Raw genomic sequence first — 18,831 nt, 5'->3', positions numbered from 1 at the left:
TGTTGCGAAATTTTAGGATTCTGGCTGGTTACTTGGTGTATGCTATGTAGATGAACTTTTAGGGGAGGATCTTTGAAGAATTTGAAGATGAAAAAAGTTCATGTTAACAAGGGCTCACAACGGCGAAGTTCTTGAGGTACGGGGTGGATTGAAATTAGTACCTAAAAAATGGAAAAAAATACGTATTACTCATGTAATTATTTAATTAATTTTAAAAGGTCAACAAACTGCGCAAACTCTATTACGAAAGGGTTTGTTCCTTGCAATAGATTTTTCCACTCAATTCCGTCTTCGAGTAGCAGGAACTGCAAATATTAACTGCTTTTCATTAAGTACTCGTCACAAATGAAGATTCTTTTTGTCGTAACGCCATAACTGATTTTCACAATATTTGGTCTGCAGAGTACAACTTTCTCTTAACGTTTAGGTTAATATTGTCGGTGATCATCTTATTGGACCAGGCACGAAGAATTGATGGCGAACAGTACCGAATGGGTTTGAAGTCCGATGGGACAAAAGATATGCACCATTGAAGTTTAGAGCGTGCTTCAGCGGTCGATTTCTGTACAACTATTGAGTAACCTGGAGTGACCGTCGGGATCACCCGATATGAATCCGTTTGATTATTTTTTGCAAGTTGATAAAGCGGTTCTCCAAAAATCAAGGAGATCTAAGAAATGGGAGATTGTAGTCGTGTGCAATTATTAAACAATGTCAATCAGTGTTGCGGCGAATGGAGGCATGTATTGCGGAAGTGCTGATTCTCAACGATTATCGTAAATGTTATTTAATTTTGCTGTTTCGATAGTTTGGTAGCTTGACGTTGATGAAGACCTAATGGAGACCGTTATTTTGTCATCTTCAACCCTTTAGACCTTTCGGAATAATACAGCCACGTAGCAGTTCTCCATTCCTCCATCGCTTCCAGCAGCTTATCGCAACTCAGTGGCAGCCATTACGTCCTTCTGTATAATTTTCTTAATTAAACTCCTTTCGAATGCCTTTCGGCAAAGAATAATTATAGGGAGAGGAAAAAACCCTGACGCATTTGTATGTTGATTAGGGCTTTAGAGTGACTTTTTCCAAATGGTCTTCACGAGATAACACGTTACGACGCTTTTAGATCGGGTTCTTGTTACAAACTTGTTTTGAATTTCCTTATGTATTGGTTAATTAATCCTCTTGAAGTTATTAGTGAACAAAATTGCCTTATAATTTATTCGTCTTTCCGAGACTAATAAAAAGATGGAATATGTCGGTAGTACCAGCTTAATTATCGTATATTATCTAATTTACGAGTTTAAATGTAGCAAAATCTCCCTGATGAGGAGAAGGAAGCTTGGAGTACAAGGGGTCATTTTATTGTTATTAGTCAGTAATAAAAGTTTTTTTTTTCAGGCTGACACTTTTCCTGTGCACCGTTAAATCCAATGCTTCAAGCTGTTCGGGGACGTGGAAAGAAGTTTCAATCCCTTCGACTTGTCAAATAGGTACGTTAAAACCCAATGAGCTTTGAAATCACCTAACGGCACCCACAAGTTAATTAATTCGACTAACGAACTCGACAAGTTATTGAGGAATAACCATAAACGAGCACACTCGGAGATTTGAGCATGGGCCAAAGCGGTCGTGAAGGAACACGCATGGAAGATGGAATTACACCCAACTCAGTTCTAATTGAAATTCGATTCCATGAGCCCCATACGAAAATCCTATAAATATTCCCAACAAACGTGACAGGTTTGTTGTTTCAATAGGAAATGCGTGTAATCTCTGACGATAAACCACGCCTCGGCTTTGATCCGAAACGTGCGCCTCCAACGCAAACAGAGATTTTCTTCCACGAATTAACTTTTAATGGCGTCAAGTTTTTTCGTGTTCCGTTTCGGTCATATTAGGAAATTGGATGGATCAGTCACGAGTTGTGCCATTTTGTTAATCTGATTTATTGCGAAGATAATCGCGAACTGGTCAACACTTCAGCTGAGAACAATTGGAATTCCTAATCTTAATACGATGTCTGTCGAGGCAAAAAGCAAATTATTGCCAGCAAATTGCACAGTCTGAGAACGTTGACGATTGGAAATTGTGAGAGTTAAAAACCTCAGTTCCGTTCGGGCGTTTATGAAATCCCTGCCCAAGTATAGATTCTGGATGATTGAACACCACGAGGATGGTTCCAGAAGCTCCTGACCTGCCACTTAAACAAAAAAAAAACAAAATATTACGATATTTCTCAACCTAGTCTCCTTCGAGATTGACGCACTTCTCCCAGCGATGTTCTCTACCCTGTTTATTGTAATATAAGAAGTTTTGAATGTTTCAAAATAGGCACCGGCCTCGGACTCCACCTCTTCATCTTTGGCAAATCTCTTTCCACCGGGCCGTTCTATCAAGCGTTAAAACTAAAAAAATAATCTGAGGGGTCAAATCTGGCGAGTAGGGTGGCCGGGGGAAAAGTTCGAAACCAAGATGATTGATGTTGGCCACCGCGACGACGGAAATGTGGACTGGGGATGAAACAAAACCTTCTTTTTCGATAAATGGGGTCGCTTTTCCCCAATTTCTTCGCTCAAATGCCGCAATAAATTGGGTATAGCAGGATAAGTATGGCGAATCGGCCTATATATGAAAATTCAAATTTTCTGCGTAAAGTAGACCATTATAAAAGGGACGTTTCTTTTTAATTTCGGTACAGTTTTCAAAGTGGTCTTGAAATATATCAAAGAGATCGCGTAAATGCTTTTATTACTTTAAACACGAACATCTCAGAAACTAAAAGGGACGCAAAAATGAATCAAAAACGAATTTGTCGTTGAGACTCTGAAAAATATTTATGTAATTTGTGATCTTTTTCAAAATTTTTCACTATTTCCAAAAACTTTTAAAAAAGTGCTAATTTTCAATTTCAGTTTTTGAGCGACGATCACAAATTTAATATGTGTTACAATGTGGTCTAAATTCCATCTCCTGTTAAAACTTCATATTTTAAAAAATGCCGCAACACATTTAAATAAATAAAAAAACAGAGAGCGCGTCATCAATTATTTGTATTCATGAATGTATAATATTTTTCGTTCGCGTTTACCGAACACTTTTCGCCTCCTCTGAAGTTGGTTCTCCTCTTTGAATTTCCTGCTTTAACTGCTCTTTTGTCTCAGGTGTGAAATGATGGATGCATGTTTCATCCATGATTATGAATCGACGCAAAAACTCGACTGTGGAACTTTGCCAAACACTCTTTTGAAACATCCTCACGGCGTTTTTCTTTTGTTTTATTGTTTTATTCAATTGAAAAATTTAAGAATAAAATTTAACTTTGAACACGCAGTATCTCGTAAACCAGCGACATTGGTATAAGCCGTGTTGAGCTCAATCACAATATTTCGCTGTCTAGTATCTCCTCTTAGTGCTGGCCCATTCTTTCTGTCTCATCCTGTATAAAGTTAAGAAACCTTCAAAATTGACTGATAGTCATTTGAAAGATATTTTGAACATTGGTGGGTCTAAATCGATGCCAAATATAAATAAACTAATTCAAATTTATTCAAAATTACAAGCGCATCTATCACAACAAATATTTGTGTTTATTTGTATTTTTATTTTATTAATATTATTTTCGCACAATGCGCTTATATGCGTATTTTGTATAATTTATATGCGGCCCATAGTTTTATTTGTACATTAACATGCGGCCTTATCTCCATAAAGTTTGGGGATTCCTGGTTTAATAGAATGATACGGTTCACGTTTGGTCCTGGGGACCTCAATTGAGGTCCTGGAGTCTTGGTAAAGCATTTTCGGGGATCTTCACTGAGTGTTTCAAAATTGCATAAAATATCAATACAATATTTGAATTAAAATGAGATCGAAAAATGCAATTATTAGTCGTTAACAGTGTTTGTACGAGGAATATGACGCAAACATAATACTCACGTTACTTTTTCCTGTAGACTTTGAAATAAATTCTAGTTCAAAGAATTGTTCGGTTAAATTGCATGTACTTTCATTGAAAAAACCCCATTCAGTGGGAAGAATTTACAAGAACTGAAGAAAAAATTAGTTTTACTTTGGTTCAAGAGACCTTTTTAATTTGCAATCAATCGATCTTTTCCATGAACTTCGGTTATTTATAAATGTGATTTTTTATCTTGACTGCGGAACACACAAACCTAAAAATAAAGCGGTTTACAGTTCGTTAATCCTTCGGGTTTACGCAAATAAATCACTAAACTTATGGGGAAAGAGGTATGCCAATTTCATCTTATAAGAACTGGTAATATCATATACACCTAAATTATTCATCAAAATTGTCAGCATCTGCATGGAATAAATTATTCATTAATGCGATTTAATAAGCATTAGTTGAAGGCTTAAAATTCCAACTATTCAGTTTTGCTTTGTTTTTCAGACTTCCTCGGGTATTCACAGCATCCACTCTTGCTAGCTTCCATCAAGGTAGGTAATTTTCATGTCTAGCAACGCCACTGGTAAGATACATAAACCCAACATGGCTTGAGCCACGTGATGATCTCCAGCAACAAACAGAAAAGTTTTGTTTATTAAACCCGTCGCTCCCGAATAACGAATGGTCCCAAACAAGCAAGATTTATTGTTTCAGCCAAAGGATTTCGGTACGATTTAGGGAAAAGATTTATAAATTATCCCACAGTAAACATAAATAAAATCTGCATTGAAAGTTGTTATATAAATTGAAGAGGAATTCAAGAATCTTGATTTAAAAATTGAATCTTATGAGTAAATTAGACACCATATGTGGGCAGACTTCGGCGTTCAAAAATAAGATGGCGCATGTTTGAAATTTTAAGTACAAATATTTATCGTTAGATGGTGCGTCTGTTGTCAGTCTCTATCACTTAAACATCGATGTATTTGTAAATCATCTCCTGTCTCCTGTCTTTAGGAATGCTTTTAATATAAAGGAACGTCCTCGTAAAACTCCCATTTTGGGTTGAATATCCTGCACAGCTTTCCCCTATGAAAACAGAAAACCCATTGGCACTTGTACTGCGTCGAGGTTGACTCATAAAAATTATGGGAAAAATGCAAATTACCTGGAAATGGAGCTCCCCCGGGGATTTATAAAAATGCAAATAATACTGCTTTAGTCTTCCAGTTGGGAAATATTAAGGAATCCGTCGTTCTGGCTAGATCGAGAGTAATTGCTTAGGAAAGCGCTGGATCCAGCACAAAAAAAAAAAAAAAAAAAAAGAGATGATAATGTTCCATTGAAAAATAGGTTAATGAGAATCTCATGGATTTCCTAAGACGCTTTGAATGCGGTGATTAACACCAGCTGCACCCGCGTCCTTTAGATTGAACCAAATGGAAGGCAGTTTCAATTCATTACTTTTTTCGCAGCAATTACTGGCAATAATTAATTAACTTTCTAAAATACCTCTATAATTGCCTGGCAATGTTGCAAACCTACTCCTTTGGCTCGACTCTGTCTCATATAAACGCAACCGAGGCGTGAAATGAAATCAGCCTGCTTTCTGCGTCTACCTGCTCTATTTCTGTGGAGTCGATGGCCGCCAAGAAGAAGCAACCGAGCCAAATGGGGCCCCATCCAATATGCAGTTAGTGCCGCTTGGAGCGCACCACTTGGGGCGGAGAAAGTGCGCCATACAACTTCCATCCCGGTCTGACTCGTTTAAGTGGCCATTAGACTTCGAAACGAGGGAGGTTTCATAAGTTTTCGCTCCTACCGGGGTCAGTCCAAGAGTTCGCGGTCCAAGAGGGGCTGGAATGATGCAGCTACAGCTGAGCCATGCTGCACACTGATAAGCACCCTTCGTATCTCCGGTACTCTCCAGTTTACAGTTGTCGGTTTTAGTTGTCATGTGTTTTCTGATAACACGATTAGTTTTAGCTCCTCGAAATTCTTCAGGAGTTCGATTTTTGTGCCCCTAAATTTGAATTGGGACGAATTTTCAAGGCGGGAAAGTAATTGCGCACATTATAGTGTTATATTAGCTGCGAGTGAATACAAAGCATGCACCAAGATCGTTGAAAGGGCAGTAAAATGTTGATGTAGGTTTTGTACAGAGTGGGAAAATTTCGATGGCTAAATCTCGGTAATTATAGAAGAGAGAAAAACGACTGGATCACTCTCGATGTCTTCTTTGAAGACGGGTCTAGACGAGCGACAAAAATGTATTGATTATTTATTGTCCAGAAGTAAAAGTTTAATTTTGTTCATACTCGATAAAATCTCGTCATTGTATGTATCGTGATGCAGCATCATTGATACATTAATAGAAGACTTTTTCATGATATTAAGGAATTTTTACAATTTAACCAGTTTTTCAGTTACCGCACGAGGTTGAAATTTGTTAAATATCAGCCGCAGCTGACTTATACATCATCGAAGAGGAGATTTTCTACCTCTTTCGGGATCTTGGAGATGGGGAGATGGGAGGATTCCAGGGACAGAGCATTCCAATTTATCATATTTTTCATAGGTTTCGTGGGACGTTGTATGCACAAGTGAGACCGATTAATCGGTATAAAGTTTTGTACAGTGGCTGGTGACTTCCTGAGGCACTGAGCGAACTTTACTCAAGGCAAACTTTTTGACCAACGACTAGATCCATTAAAAAGTTTGTTTGGTTCAAAAGCAACTTCGGCCCATAGTGATTCCATTCTATATTTTATTTCGAAAGGGAAACCCCCTTTTTTGAGAGATGGATTCGTTTCACCCTCCACTTATCTCACCTAAAACACGTATATGTGTAGCAGACCCCCAATAAATGAATTTCCACATACTCTATAGTTGAAAATTTTAAACGAATAGCGAGTTGATCTTCACCAGGCATTTATGTTGGACTTATACATATATCGTATTAATAACCCGAAAAGCTCAAGGAACGAATAATGTTAAGCATTCACAGTTGAATTTCTGGGCGATAATCTCTCAATTAATGGGCAATAATAAGGCAGCATATTCCGCGGTAAGGGGTATAACGAATAAGCTATGTGTAAGCTCATAATCATCTTTCGTGCATGGCTATGCCTGTATGTTGTAGGTACCATTAAAGATATCGACTGAAAGAAAGTCATCGACAGTGAGTTATTGGTTTTTCTCATTAGTGATCTCCCGCAGTTACCGAGATATGACCATTTAAATTTTACCTCTACCGAAGCTGACCAGTCTACTGGTCACTTGAGAGACATTAGAATCTTCGTGATGGCTAAAGTTACTTAATTCATATTGCAAGATGTGAAACACGGTAGGAAAACGTTCTTAAAGACAAGTTGCACAATGAGCGTGGGTCGATAAACAAAAAGGCAAAAGGGTTCGTGTGATTTCCTCAGCCGAATGGTTCAAAAGCTCCGTTAACGGATGCCTCTCTCTGTTCTACGATTCTCTGCTGCAGTTATTATCTTGGGGGGCTCCCAAATCACCACCCACCTGTTGGAGCGATTGTGGCACACACCACTCTTCATTCCAACGAAACCATAAAATTTTATGATTACGCTTTATTTCCTTAATAACGACACGCATCTTGACCTTAAGCTTGAGCTTCCGAATATTCCTCAGCCAAGAGCGTGACAAATTGATGGGTATCGTCGCACCCGTCTGCCCTTGAAAGAGGGTTGACCGCTGCGAGTGTCCCTTACTGAACAGGTAGATGATGAAGCCAATTAGAGAGCCGAAGAGGATTGAAAGGAATGTTGCTGTTTAAAATCTTTAATTAATTACTAGGTCGAGACGCGGTCGCGGAGTGGCGCGTAGGTCACTGCGAGCGAATCGACATACGTGCAGATCAGACCGCGGCGTTTCGGAAAGCTCTCGCTAGATCGCACGCGCATCGTCAATCTCATTCGAGTTTCGCTCGCGAGCTCACAGAAATTCAGTGTGTGTCGGCAAGTTGCGCTTCGTGACAGTCACACTCGACATACGCTGACGGTTCATGCCACTTCGCGATCTGCTCCTCGAATACGCGGTCGTTCGAGCGCGCTCCAACTTTTCGATTTCGATAAAATTTTTCTTCCACGAGATCGATCGTTGTGCTTGTTTGGGAACGAGCCTCTAAAGTTCGGTTACATTAGCGAGGCCTAAAAGAGCGTAAATTGTTACAACTGCCAATAAAATATTTTACGGCTCGTAAACTTTTTGTATACAAGGTGCCGCATCGTCTGGTGATTTATGTGCACTTTGAGCGAAGTGTTTTAGCGGCCGCTGGGGGTCGTCCCATGACTTTGAAACTGCACTGTCTAATCTGTGGCCTTTTTCGTTTTTTTCCATAATCCCCCCCCGCTGACCAACGCGTACTTGGATTTTTCCCGCTGTGACCCTTCATCGACACCATCGTTGCCACCATCGCGGATCCCGTGGCGTGCGCCGCGCCAACCCTGTACGACCATGTGGTACACCCTCCTGGACCATCACCAGCCTCCGCCGCGGGCTCCTCCACCGGGGTCGCCTGGTGGTCCATGATGAACGGAGGCCTCTACGAGGAGAGCCCACCTCCAGCCTCCCAAAGTGCCGCCACACCGAGTGGGACTAGTGGAATGACGAGTCCTCCCGCCGTTCCACCTCCCGCGGCCACCACATCGGCCACCTCCAGCTCTTCGCCTGCAAGTGTCACCAGCAATAGCGGGTCGGTCGGACCATTACACATTCCCGCCAAAAGACTGAACTCGGGGGGTTATGGAGAATGCACCGATGCGAGTGTGATTAGACACGGGCAGAATCACTGGTCCTCATATTCTCCTTCGGAAAACCACACGGCTTTCGAGCCCTCTCTGGGTCACCAGTATAGCAATCCCACATACTACAATTTGCCTGCTGATCAGAATGGTAGTAGGGATCACAAACCTCCTCTGCCCTTTTGGTCACCGGCGACAGCCTCCTCGGCCACCTCGGATTACAACAAGTACGGAAGAGGAGTGGGTGGCGATCCTTCCGCGACGTCCACGTGTCCGCAATCCTTCGGCAGCAGCTCTTGGTATAACATGTACAATTCACCATACCCCACAGCCACCCGCCACCACGCAGACGGGCCTTATTTGACGCCCACAGACGACCGGGGGAGGGTTCCCACCCTGGACGCTGGATTCTCGCACCACGACAGGGGCTATGGCTTGAGCAACTACGGTGCTCCCGAACCTGTACCTTCCGCACCCTACGCACCTCCTGGTAAGTTACTTATTTACACAAGCCTTATCACCAATGACAAAAACTTCCGTTTGGACTTGAGTTATAGACAATTTGCTGGCATAAAAATTTTGTAGATAGGCGAATCATTGTGTCACCACCTTGCTCGGTTCCTCAAAATACCAGCTAAGCCACAATTCATTTACATAAATCACAGGGCCGTGTTATTTTGTACCGAGCAACTATTATTGCAGAAAAACAAATTGTCAATTAGTTTCAATGTCGCTCTGAGTAATTTATTCCGTTTGTTTGGCTTTTCATGAATTATTACGCTTTAACAGTTGCAGTTACGGCATCTAGGTGGCGCCACAATGCCGGATTTATGCCCCTGGGCAGTTACTTCTGCCTTCTTTGAATAATCGATATCGATGTCCCAGGCTGAGGTTGCTCGGGAGGGCTTTTTCCGATTTCCGTGCCCTTTTCCACCTTTTTCGATGCATTTTTTTAACATTCCGCATTTAGCTCCGACAGTGCCAAACGGTGAAAGGTCAAGGCGTGTTTTTAAGCCGCACATATAAAATTATTGTTTAATAATGTTCATAATAAACAATAAATAATACGTTAAGCTAACCCGATTAGACCGGTTTATTTACGCTACTGGACAATGTCGCTACAATTAAAATGATAAAATCCTTTGACAATTATCATTTTAATTCATATTAAGCGGTTCCTGAGGGGCGACGCGGACATTTTCGGACAGTAAATCACCAGACTGAGTGGTTGAAGAAGTATATAAATAAGTAAACAAAAATAAGGAAAACGATAAACTGTCATAATTGGGTTCAGTCAGCTGAGCATTTTTAACACATTTTATGGCTTAGGTCAGTTTTATGACATAGTAAAAGTGCTTTATAACTCTAACGTACTACTACGGTACGTCAAGTTTAAGGCAATGACTCTCTCTTTTAGAGTGACATAAAAATTTATGTATTTGTTTCGCCGTTTCGGAATGTTATGTTTGTGATAACTTTGTGATTTTGTTATCAGAAGTACTACAATTGTAGTGTTTGCATGAAAAATAACACGTTTTTTCGAACCCAATATGAAGAAAATCAAAGCCGTGAAACGGGGTAACAGCCCTTAAATTCTCGTTAAAAATACGTAAAATGTGTAAATGCCCGGACAGCCGGCGAAAATGTTAAATTCGTCCGGGAATTTAAGCTCAGAAATGGCCTTTGCGACAGCATTTCGCATACCTCCGGATGGGTAAATCTCAGTGTAGAATTCTAAGCTTTATTATCCTTTCACATATTTAACGCTCAGTTTCAAATAGGCATCAAAATGTTGGCTCAATGCGCTCCTTTCACCAAGAGCAATGTTGCCTAGAGAAAATTCCCAATATTTCAATAAATGTGTCTTTGATCTCTTTTGCATTTTGAACACCAGAGTTGCCACATTGCTTAAGAACACCACCGCAATGGCACGATACTTCCTTTTCACTAACGGGTGCGGATGTGGCAAAATCTTAAAGTAATGATTATGTCCTTCTTAAAGTTTTTCTATCACGTGCGTCACTTGGTTTTCAAGGCACATTTCAAGCATGCTCAAACCAAAAAAACCGTTTTACGCACACAAAAATAAACATTTGAGAAAAAAAGTTCCACTCCCGCTTCATACTAATTTTTAAACGATACTTTCCCTGCTAATAAACCTAAACATCCCGGCAACGTTGGCAAAAAGATCATCTTCAGCACTCAGCATCAATCCATTCTTCTTCGTCCGTCGTTTAACGACCACATAACAGCCCGATTCTCGTCGATGACGTCAGGATCGTAGGATGGTCACATGACGGTTACACAGCTGATGATCACTTGTCACGCACTTTACGGTCGGATGCCGAAGGCCCGAAAGAGAAAGGGAGAGATGAATGAATTGAAATTTGTATCGTTGTCTTTGTCTTTCTATTCTGTTGATTTTCGTTTTGTAATTTGAGTTGGCCCCTGGAGGTTCTTTTTCAGGAACAAAAAAAATGACCGTAAACGTACGGGACGTCTTGGGATTTAATTTGAAAAACGTAATGTGATACTCACAAAAATAGAAACATACCTTCAGATGATCATATAGCGTTGATACTTCTTGAAATTGGACATACATATAATTTTTTAGCGTTTATTAGCGTTTTTATCGGTAGCAAAATTAGTTGAAGTAAACTTTTTCCATGTTCCTAAAGGTTGTTGCAACAAAATAAATAAAAACGAAAATTCTATTTTTAGTTTATTCAGTAGTGTGATCACCATTAATGTTAATGGCAACAGTTGTGAATTATATTTGGTGTTAATTGAAGGTCGATTTTGTTTAGATAGTGTGAGGTACTTCCGACACATCAATGTAGGAAAATCAAATTAAAAAATGGAAAACTCTTGAAGACAGTCTGTAATTTTTTTTTGGCCAAAGTCCGAGAACCCATTAGACATGTTCCGAGGTACTGAACCCCAGTCGCTAAATGTTATTAAAATGATAATTCTAAAATAAACGAAGCTATAAAGTGAAACGGTTCAAAAATAAACAATTTCGTTACCAATGTACGTCATCGATTTTCAGCATCGGGCAAGAGATATTTGAAGTAGGAGCTCTCAAAAAGACACGAAAGAAAGTACTTTCCGACAATATTGACAGCCAGTTTCCATACATCTTTCTGCCTCTCAATCTACTTCTACCCTTCCTCTCCATCTCTCACGCTACTTCTACTTTACCTCCCTGCCACCCCTCACCCCTTCAACGTTTTCTTTCTGCATGGCTCCTCTTTTCCTCAAGACGATACCGCGACATTCTGTCGTGCTACGTGATACTTTGCTCGGATTGAGGTAAAATATACGTCATAGTCATCATGTGCAATTAGTGATTGTACACACCTACATACGTATGTTTTTATGCCAATTAAGCAACAGAGTAAACTGGCGGTCGGCCAAAAGTCTGTAGAGCAAACTACAAAATTTTAGTCGGCCGATAGTTTGGTCTATTGCTCTAAGGGCACATTCTTTACATGTTGTCAAGTTTAACTGCAGGCTAACTTCCACAAGAACGTTGAAATTATGCCGCTTGTAGATATCGGTCAAATTCTTGGTTTCTATGGAAACTAGTTTGAAATTGAAATTGAAGCACAACATTAAGAATCTCGCCCTAATTGGCGTAAAGGCGACAGCGCCAGGACTATTCGAAAAAATAAGTTTCAAATATTAGCGAACACGTAAAAACCGGTTTACTAACCATCAATATTCAACGTGTGCCGATCTTCCATTTGCAAACAAGCCCCGAAAACAACTTAACGTGTTCAATGTGGTAAATCCTCAAATGCAAATTATCTCTAACAGTTTTACCTTCAAGCAAAAAAAGTGTTTGCCGTGTGGAAATACGATAGGCTGCGTCTTTTCCCCACATTTGACGAGTTGCATATTGATCATTCTATTCATATCTATTCATTCGTACCATTCATTCAGTACGGCCGACGCCACTAGAGTAATCCGTCTGGCGTACTCAAGGGAGGGGCGCTTCTAGTGGACGCCACTTGTTGCCACAAATCAATAGATGTTTCACAACGATTAAGTGGCATTTTCGGTGACTGGAAAACACTTTTCAATTCGATCCATTAATTATGATCTGTAACTGATTTACACGAGCCACTTCTGATCGAATATAGTTATAATGTAGAGGATTGTCGATCAATCTATTTCCTTAATTCCTCTCCGCAATCATCGTCCTGTGATGTGGCTAATCAGCTCGACGAAATCGTTGATATAAACGACCGAATGGCACTAGTCGGTCGCGCGACGAAGTGGTCGATCTGCAGGTTTCACGAAAACCGTTAAATGTAAATGGAAAAATCAAGTTTTGTTTTTGTTCTTCTTAAACACCTAATTCCGGGTCGATTTTTGAAGTTTGGTATAGGTTCCACTGTAAAGTGATGGGAAGTCAAGAATCGTCTAAATATGTGAGGTGCATTGAGAAAAATCCACTATCAGTGCCTATTAGAAACCAATATTTTGCGTGATATTTTAATTTGTTCGGGTCCAAAATTGATAATTCGTAATCTCCTATCATAAATTTCCTAACCGCTTTATTTCTTTTCCAGGTTCATTGGGATCTATGGGCGTCAGTGTTTCTTGCGGCGGCGGCACCAACCCCCTGGAATGGACCGGCAACGTTACGGTGCGCAAGAAGCGTAAACCTTATTCCAAGTTCCAGACGCTGGAACTGGAAAAAGAATTCCTATTCAACGCATACGTGTCCAAACAGAAACGATGGGAGCTGGCGAGGAACCTCAACCTGAGCGAACGACAAGTGAAAATCTGGTTCCAGAATCGGCGGATGAAGAACAAGAAAAACTCTCAAAGGCAGGCTTCTCAACAACAGAACAACAACAACTCGGCTACGAATAACCAGAACCATCATCATCATCCGGGTCACTTGCACGCGCAACCGCATTTGGTCAGTCACCACGTTTCGGCCAACGGAGCTTTGAAACATCATCAGTGACCTATGGGGTTTACTGGGGTGGTACTGGGTAATGGGTTAACCGCCTGAATAGAAAGGCATTTTTTTTGTTCTTTGCAGTGCCAAAGAGGTATTGAGGATAAGTTTCAGGTTAGGGGTAGGAGGAGGTTTTCCAGAATCTTTTAAACAGGGCTTGTGCAAAAAAATCGAAACTGTGCAAAGCACACACAATTTTTCCAATTTTTTTTTTTTAACAAATTTTTCATAGTTTCTAAGGATTCATATTATGAATGCAAAAGACTTAAAACAAACTTATATTAAGTTTTAAATTATATTTTTACGTATTATTGTTTCGCTGTTGATTTTTGTACAAAAAATGTGATGATGATATTAATTTTAACGTGTACCTAACATTTTAAATTCAAATATTTTTAAATGCCATTCGTTTGTTAAAAAGGTTTCAGAGTTTTAGTGCAATTTGAATTTCTGTAGGTACTTAAGTTTTACGAAGGCTCTCTGTTTGTTTTTGCCATTTTTTATTAATGTTTTAATTGTTGGCAACCGACAAATTGTTGTGGTTATAACCGATATTTTTTTCTGAACGTAATTGTTGACAAAAAGCTCTTACAATGAAACAGACCTTTAGATTATAAGGATTGAGATGTAAATACGTCGACTGTCATTTTTGTCCTTAGGTGTTAATTAATGGTATGTTGAGATAATGATGTAATCAGTGTTGCCTATTTAGCCTAAATGTATAGTAAATTATTAAAAATATAGAACGCTTAAACAATAATCGCCATATTTTCTGTGTTACTTAAGTTTCTCTGATTTTTCCCCTTCAATTGTAAATATTATTTGTGTATATCTTTATAGCTTAATGTAAAATATTTATGGAAAAACCCTGTCAGCAAGGAGAATTCCTGATGAGCATTTCGGTCATCAAACCGCTTGATGTATCGTCACTAAAATTCATGTAATATATTCGAGAGAACTTCTCTAGAAAACCGAATTTCATTGTAAACTATAAACTTATATCCAGCCCTTATGGTACCTAAGTGTTTCTTGAGATAATAGTCCACACAATAGGGAAAGGTAGCCAGAGGAAATAAAAATTGTCCACTTGCCCACTTTCCCTAATTCGTTTCATATTTAAGATAAATCAAAATGTAAATATTCCAAATGAATAAATTGAATGCGAAGTACCAGAAAATGTTTTTTTTTAACCCTTTTTCTCTTTAGTTCATCCTCTAAAAAATGCTTCTAATTAGAGATAGATGGCGACTGTGTTCACGCATAAAATTTTTATCGATTTCCCCATTACCCTCAGCACTAGATGGCTCTTATGTCTCGTGGAAGTAAATCACCCCACATATCTAAATAATATATTTTTTTATCTATCTGAATAAATATGTTAATAAAAAAAGTCTTTTATTCCATATTTAATAACGATGCAATTTAGCCAGAAGCAGCCCATCACAACCAGTTCCCAAGAACGCCCATGTGACGCCATGCGCTCCTAATAACTCGGAGTCGTTCGTATGCGTTTCGTTACAATTCGTCGGACTCATAGGACACCATAAATCGAAATTATTTTAAGATATTGCCAGCCATTTTTGAGGTCCTGTTATGAGAAATTTCATGCTAGTGGTCAAAGGCATGTTCGAAAGGGCCAAAGCTCATGGAAAGGTTGACGCCACTGATAGCAGTCAATAGTAGTGCACTTAGTCATGTATGATGATGGTGTTAGTTGATTTTATTCTCCCAAGTTTCCTATAGTTTCTTAACATGTTTCACCCTGTATCTATTGCGGACGTTGAGTCGGGAAGAATTGCTAAATGTGCTTAATGTTAATGCTCCCAAAAATAAACGTGCTCTAATAACGACACTACGACTAGTGGGAAACTTTTAAAGGTCAATTTTCGAAAATCAACTAAAGCTATTTTGTGATTTTTTTTATTGTAAATGCCGTAGCTTTTCTCGCGACATTAGAAAATCCATAATTTTCTCTACAACTCACGATTTAGTGCATTCCTGTATCAGAGGAAGTCATTATTAAAAAAAATTATATAAATTAATAATTTAATCTCCAAAATTATTCAGTTTTAACAATAAAATCAGTGAAAATTAATTTAGAGTGCCATGAACGGATCTTTGCGTCAATTTCGTCCTTTGCGCAGGGCTGAATTGCATTGTTTTGTCGGCCATTATAATTGCGGAAGTTTCGAGTTGTTCAGCGTGGTTGAACTTTAGCCGATAGTTTTCCGAGCGAAATCGCAGTTCAGAAGCGACAAAACTACTTAAATAGATAAAAATATGGGAGAGTGAGCTGCCGCACGAACGTTGTCGCTGAACTATATCCGGTGGTAAACCGTTTTGTGAATAAAAGTCCGTTTGAAACTTCGAGTGCTGTGTCGTGTGCGGTGGCCACTTCGCGACTTTCCGCGCCAATTTATTTATTCGTTAAATTGGCGGTGAACAAGAAACGGACAATACTGCGTGATTTTAGTGACGTCGGAGTCTTGGGAGAACCTCCCATGTAAGTACTAAGCCGCATTCGCAACCATATTATCCTCGACCGTTGCCATAGGAGGTTATACCACCCCCTTCTGGATATTTCGTTTGCTTGAGGAAGAGTTTTCGCATGGTATCTACTATTATCAAATGTCGCAGTTTATGTGAAGATTGACCATGATCGCCGTTTTTTGATGGGTACGTGGGGTCTAGCCCAAACAGTAATAGATAGATGGCATGTGATTGCACACTCAAGGGTCCGATTTCCTATTGATATTTTCTTAATTTGATTCATATACAGGGTGAGTCGGGAGGATCGTGCCAAACTTCAGGAGCGTGTTGTACATGAAAAATAAATGTAAAAAAACTCAAATGTTGTTATCCGATTTTCGTTTGTTTACAAGTTATAGCGTAAATAAAATTAAAACATAAAATTAAAAAAATTTATAAATTTCATAAGAAATTCCATAAATTAACGTTTGGATGTCATAGTAAATGTTCAAAAATATTGCCATTAACTTCTAAACATTTTCGGCTTCGTCTATGAAGAGCATTCGTTGCGCTCCTGATTGTTTGATGTCTTTCTTTAATAGCAGCTGCAGCATTTCTAATGCGTTGAATTAGTGCATCTTGAGTGTCCACTTTTACTCTGTACACTTCAGTTTTAAACCAACCCCACAAACAATAGTCTAGTGGTGTGAGGTCTGGAGACCTTGGAGGCCAACTAATAGGGCCACCACGACCAATCTAACGTATTAATTTATGGAATTTCTTATGAAATTTATATATTTTTTTAATTTTATGTTTTAATTTTATTTACGCTATAACTTGTAAACAAACGAAAATCGGATAACAACATTTGAGTTTTTTTACATTTATTTTTCATGTACAACACGCTCCTGAAGTTTAGCACGATCCTCCCGACTCACCCTGTATAAGGGACATTTTTGAAAAAAAAATTATTTTGATCATGTCGCTGCACCTCTGTTACTATAGAAGATAGAGCAAAGGCTCACAAGGCAATATTTTAGATATTTTAGGTTACAATTCAATAGGTGATAGAGTCAATTGGTTTCTCGCCAATATGTCGGGAAGTATTGGGACCTTTTCTAATTTTATACCAGTTCCTTGATGAATATTACGTTACGCAATTTTTTCCCCATTTAAACGACCACGTACATCTTCGAATAACCGAGATCTCTATGTTTGAGGTCGAAAAATGAGCATCTTCAGTGTCTAATTTTGATTGTTTTTCTCAATTTAGCGAGTTTCGAATTTTTTACATTATATAGCAATTTCACATGGTTCCTGGAGGCCTGGCAAAAGGCGAATGAATAATTTCTGGATTGAAATTCCATTTTTACTAACAATGGATCGGTGGCAGAATGTTTGGTAGGCCTACAGTTAATTTGAAATCATCAAAGCACCATTATTTAGATTGAGAATATTATTTGGCACTCCTTCAATGGTGTGTAGGCATTCAATGGTGACTTGCAAGGAGACCAAATATTGAAAAATTCAGTGTAGTTTTAACATTCGGAATCTTGAAACTAAGTACCCATCTCTACGTATAAATTACCGTTGATGCATTGCGCCTGTTACGTGTGGTGTCAATATCGAATATCCTAAACGTAATTTTTACGATCAACACATTCGACATAACTTGGCACCTCACTGAAATTTACTAGAAAATGGTCTAGTTGGACTAGCCCTAGTTTTCATCAACGAATTTATCTCTGGCTTACCTGTTCCTACTCGCTGGATCAACAACTAATCACGCCTGTACCTTCAACTATAAACATCATGTAGCAATAACTGTAACTCTCCCTCACTGTGGGAAGGGAAATCTCCTATAATAATGCCCAAATAAAGCTTCTAATAATAAACGTGGCTATGTCATGTTGGGGGAAACAAGACGCAATATCCATTATGTATAAAGCGCAAAGAAAATGAAGATCTTACCCCTGATTTTTCTAATCTGATACGTTCCATTGTGTTTCATTGAATCACGTTGGGTTTTTGAACTATATGATAAAGTCGATGAACTTGTTGGCCAAGAGGTTCAAAAGTGCGTAATATAAATACTAAATGCGATAGAACTGACCGGTTTATACATACATATATAGATGAACGAGTGTTGATCCAGACCATCAGACTAATGATTTGAAAATTCGTTCAACCCCTCTATTTAATAAATTTCTCCGCCCTGCAGACAAAAATGTCATGTTAATTCGCGATATGGCTGCACCGGGGAGCAGACAGGGGGGACCGGCGACGCTCCATGGGGACTTTTACGATTTACGAGCGAGAAACCTGCTCATGGTCTGCCTGGTCTTAATGGACTAGACAGAGATGCTCGATATATAGCCGATCCATCCGTATATTAGAAGAGTTCGAAGGAGAAATAAGCGTTGTTGCCGTGGTTGGACCGCGTTTACTCCAATTAGAATGTTGGAAAAGAGATTCAGTAATTGCGAGAAATATAAAAATTCAAATTGCTGTGAAAGAGATATCGCCGAGTATCAAATATACAATTTTTTTTTACAAGGTTTAGTAACCGAATTGAATTGAAGCAAGTAACTTTCTAAATTACTTGCCTCACAGAATTTAACTTACTTTTCTTTCGAAGTAGAATTGACCCTAATTCCAATTTTTGACTCACCCGAACTGGTCTCAAAAGGTTTAGTGATGATTACAATTTG

At 39.1% G+C, this 18,831-nt stretch overlaps 1 protein-coding gene across 11 annotated transcripts in view; it reads left to right on the top strand.

Annotated features, from left to right (window-relative positions):
• Positions 1-14,812, top strand: part of Abd-B (Abdominal B) — a 66,585-nt gene extending 51,773 nt beyond the window's left edge. For 9 of the 11 annotated variants that reach the window (XM_066294380.1, XM_066294385.1, XM_066294383.1 and 6 more), the window contains 4 exons: positions 1,399-1,490; positions 4,412-4,458; positions 8,420-9,166; positions 13,254-14,812. In XM_066294380.1, the coding sequence (XP_066150477.1) occupies positions 8,461-9,166; positions 13,254-13,657 (1,110 nt within the window). In that variant the 5' untranslated portion in view covers positions 1,399-1,490; positions 4,412-4,458; positions 8,420-8,460 and the 3' untranslated portion in view covers positions 13,658-14,812. Of the gene's footprint in view, positions 1-1,398; positions 1,491-4,411; positions 4,459-6,864; positions 9,167-13,253 lie in introns of those variants that run through there. The other 2 variants (XM_066294388.1, XM_066294390.1) reach the window with 2 other exon arrangements.
• Positions 14,813-18,831: the final 4,019 nt, after the last annotated feature.

This window comes from Euwallacea fornicatus, chromosome 21 (genome assembly GCF_040115645.1).
Source record: "Euwallacea fornicatus isolate EFF26 chromosome 21, ASM4011564v1, whole genome shotgun sequence".
Classification (NCBI taxonomy): Eukaryota; Metazoa; Arthropoda; class Insecta; order Coleoptera; family Curculionidae; genus Euwallacea; species Euwallacea fornicatus.
The sequence above is the reverse complement of the archived record's forward strand: the minus strand, read 5'-3'. Positions and strand labels throughout refer to the sequence as shown.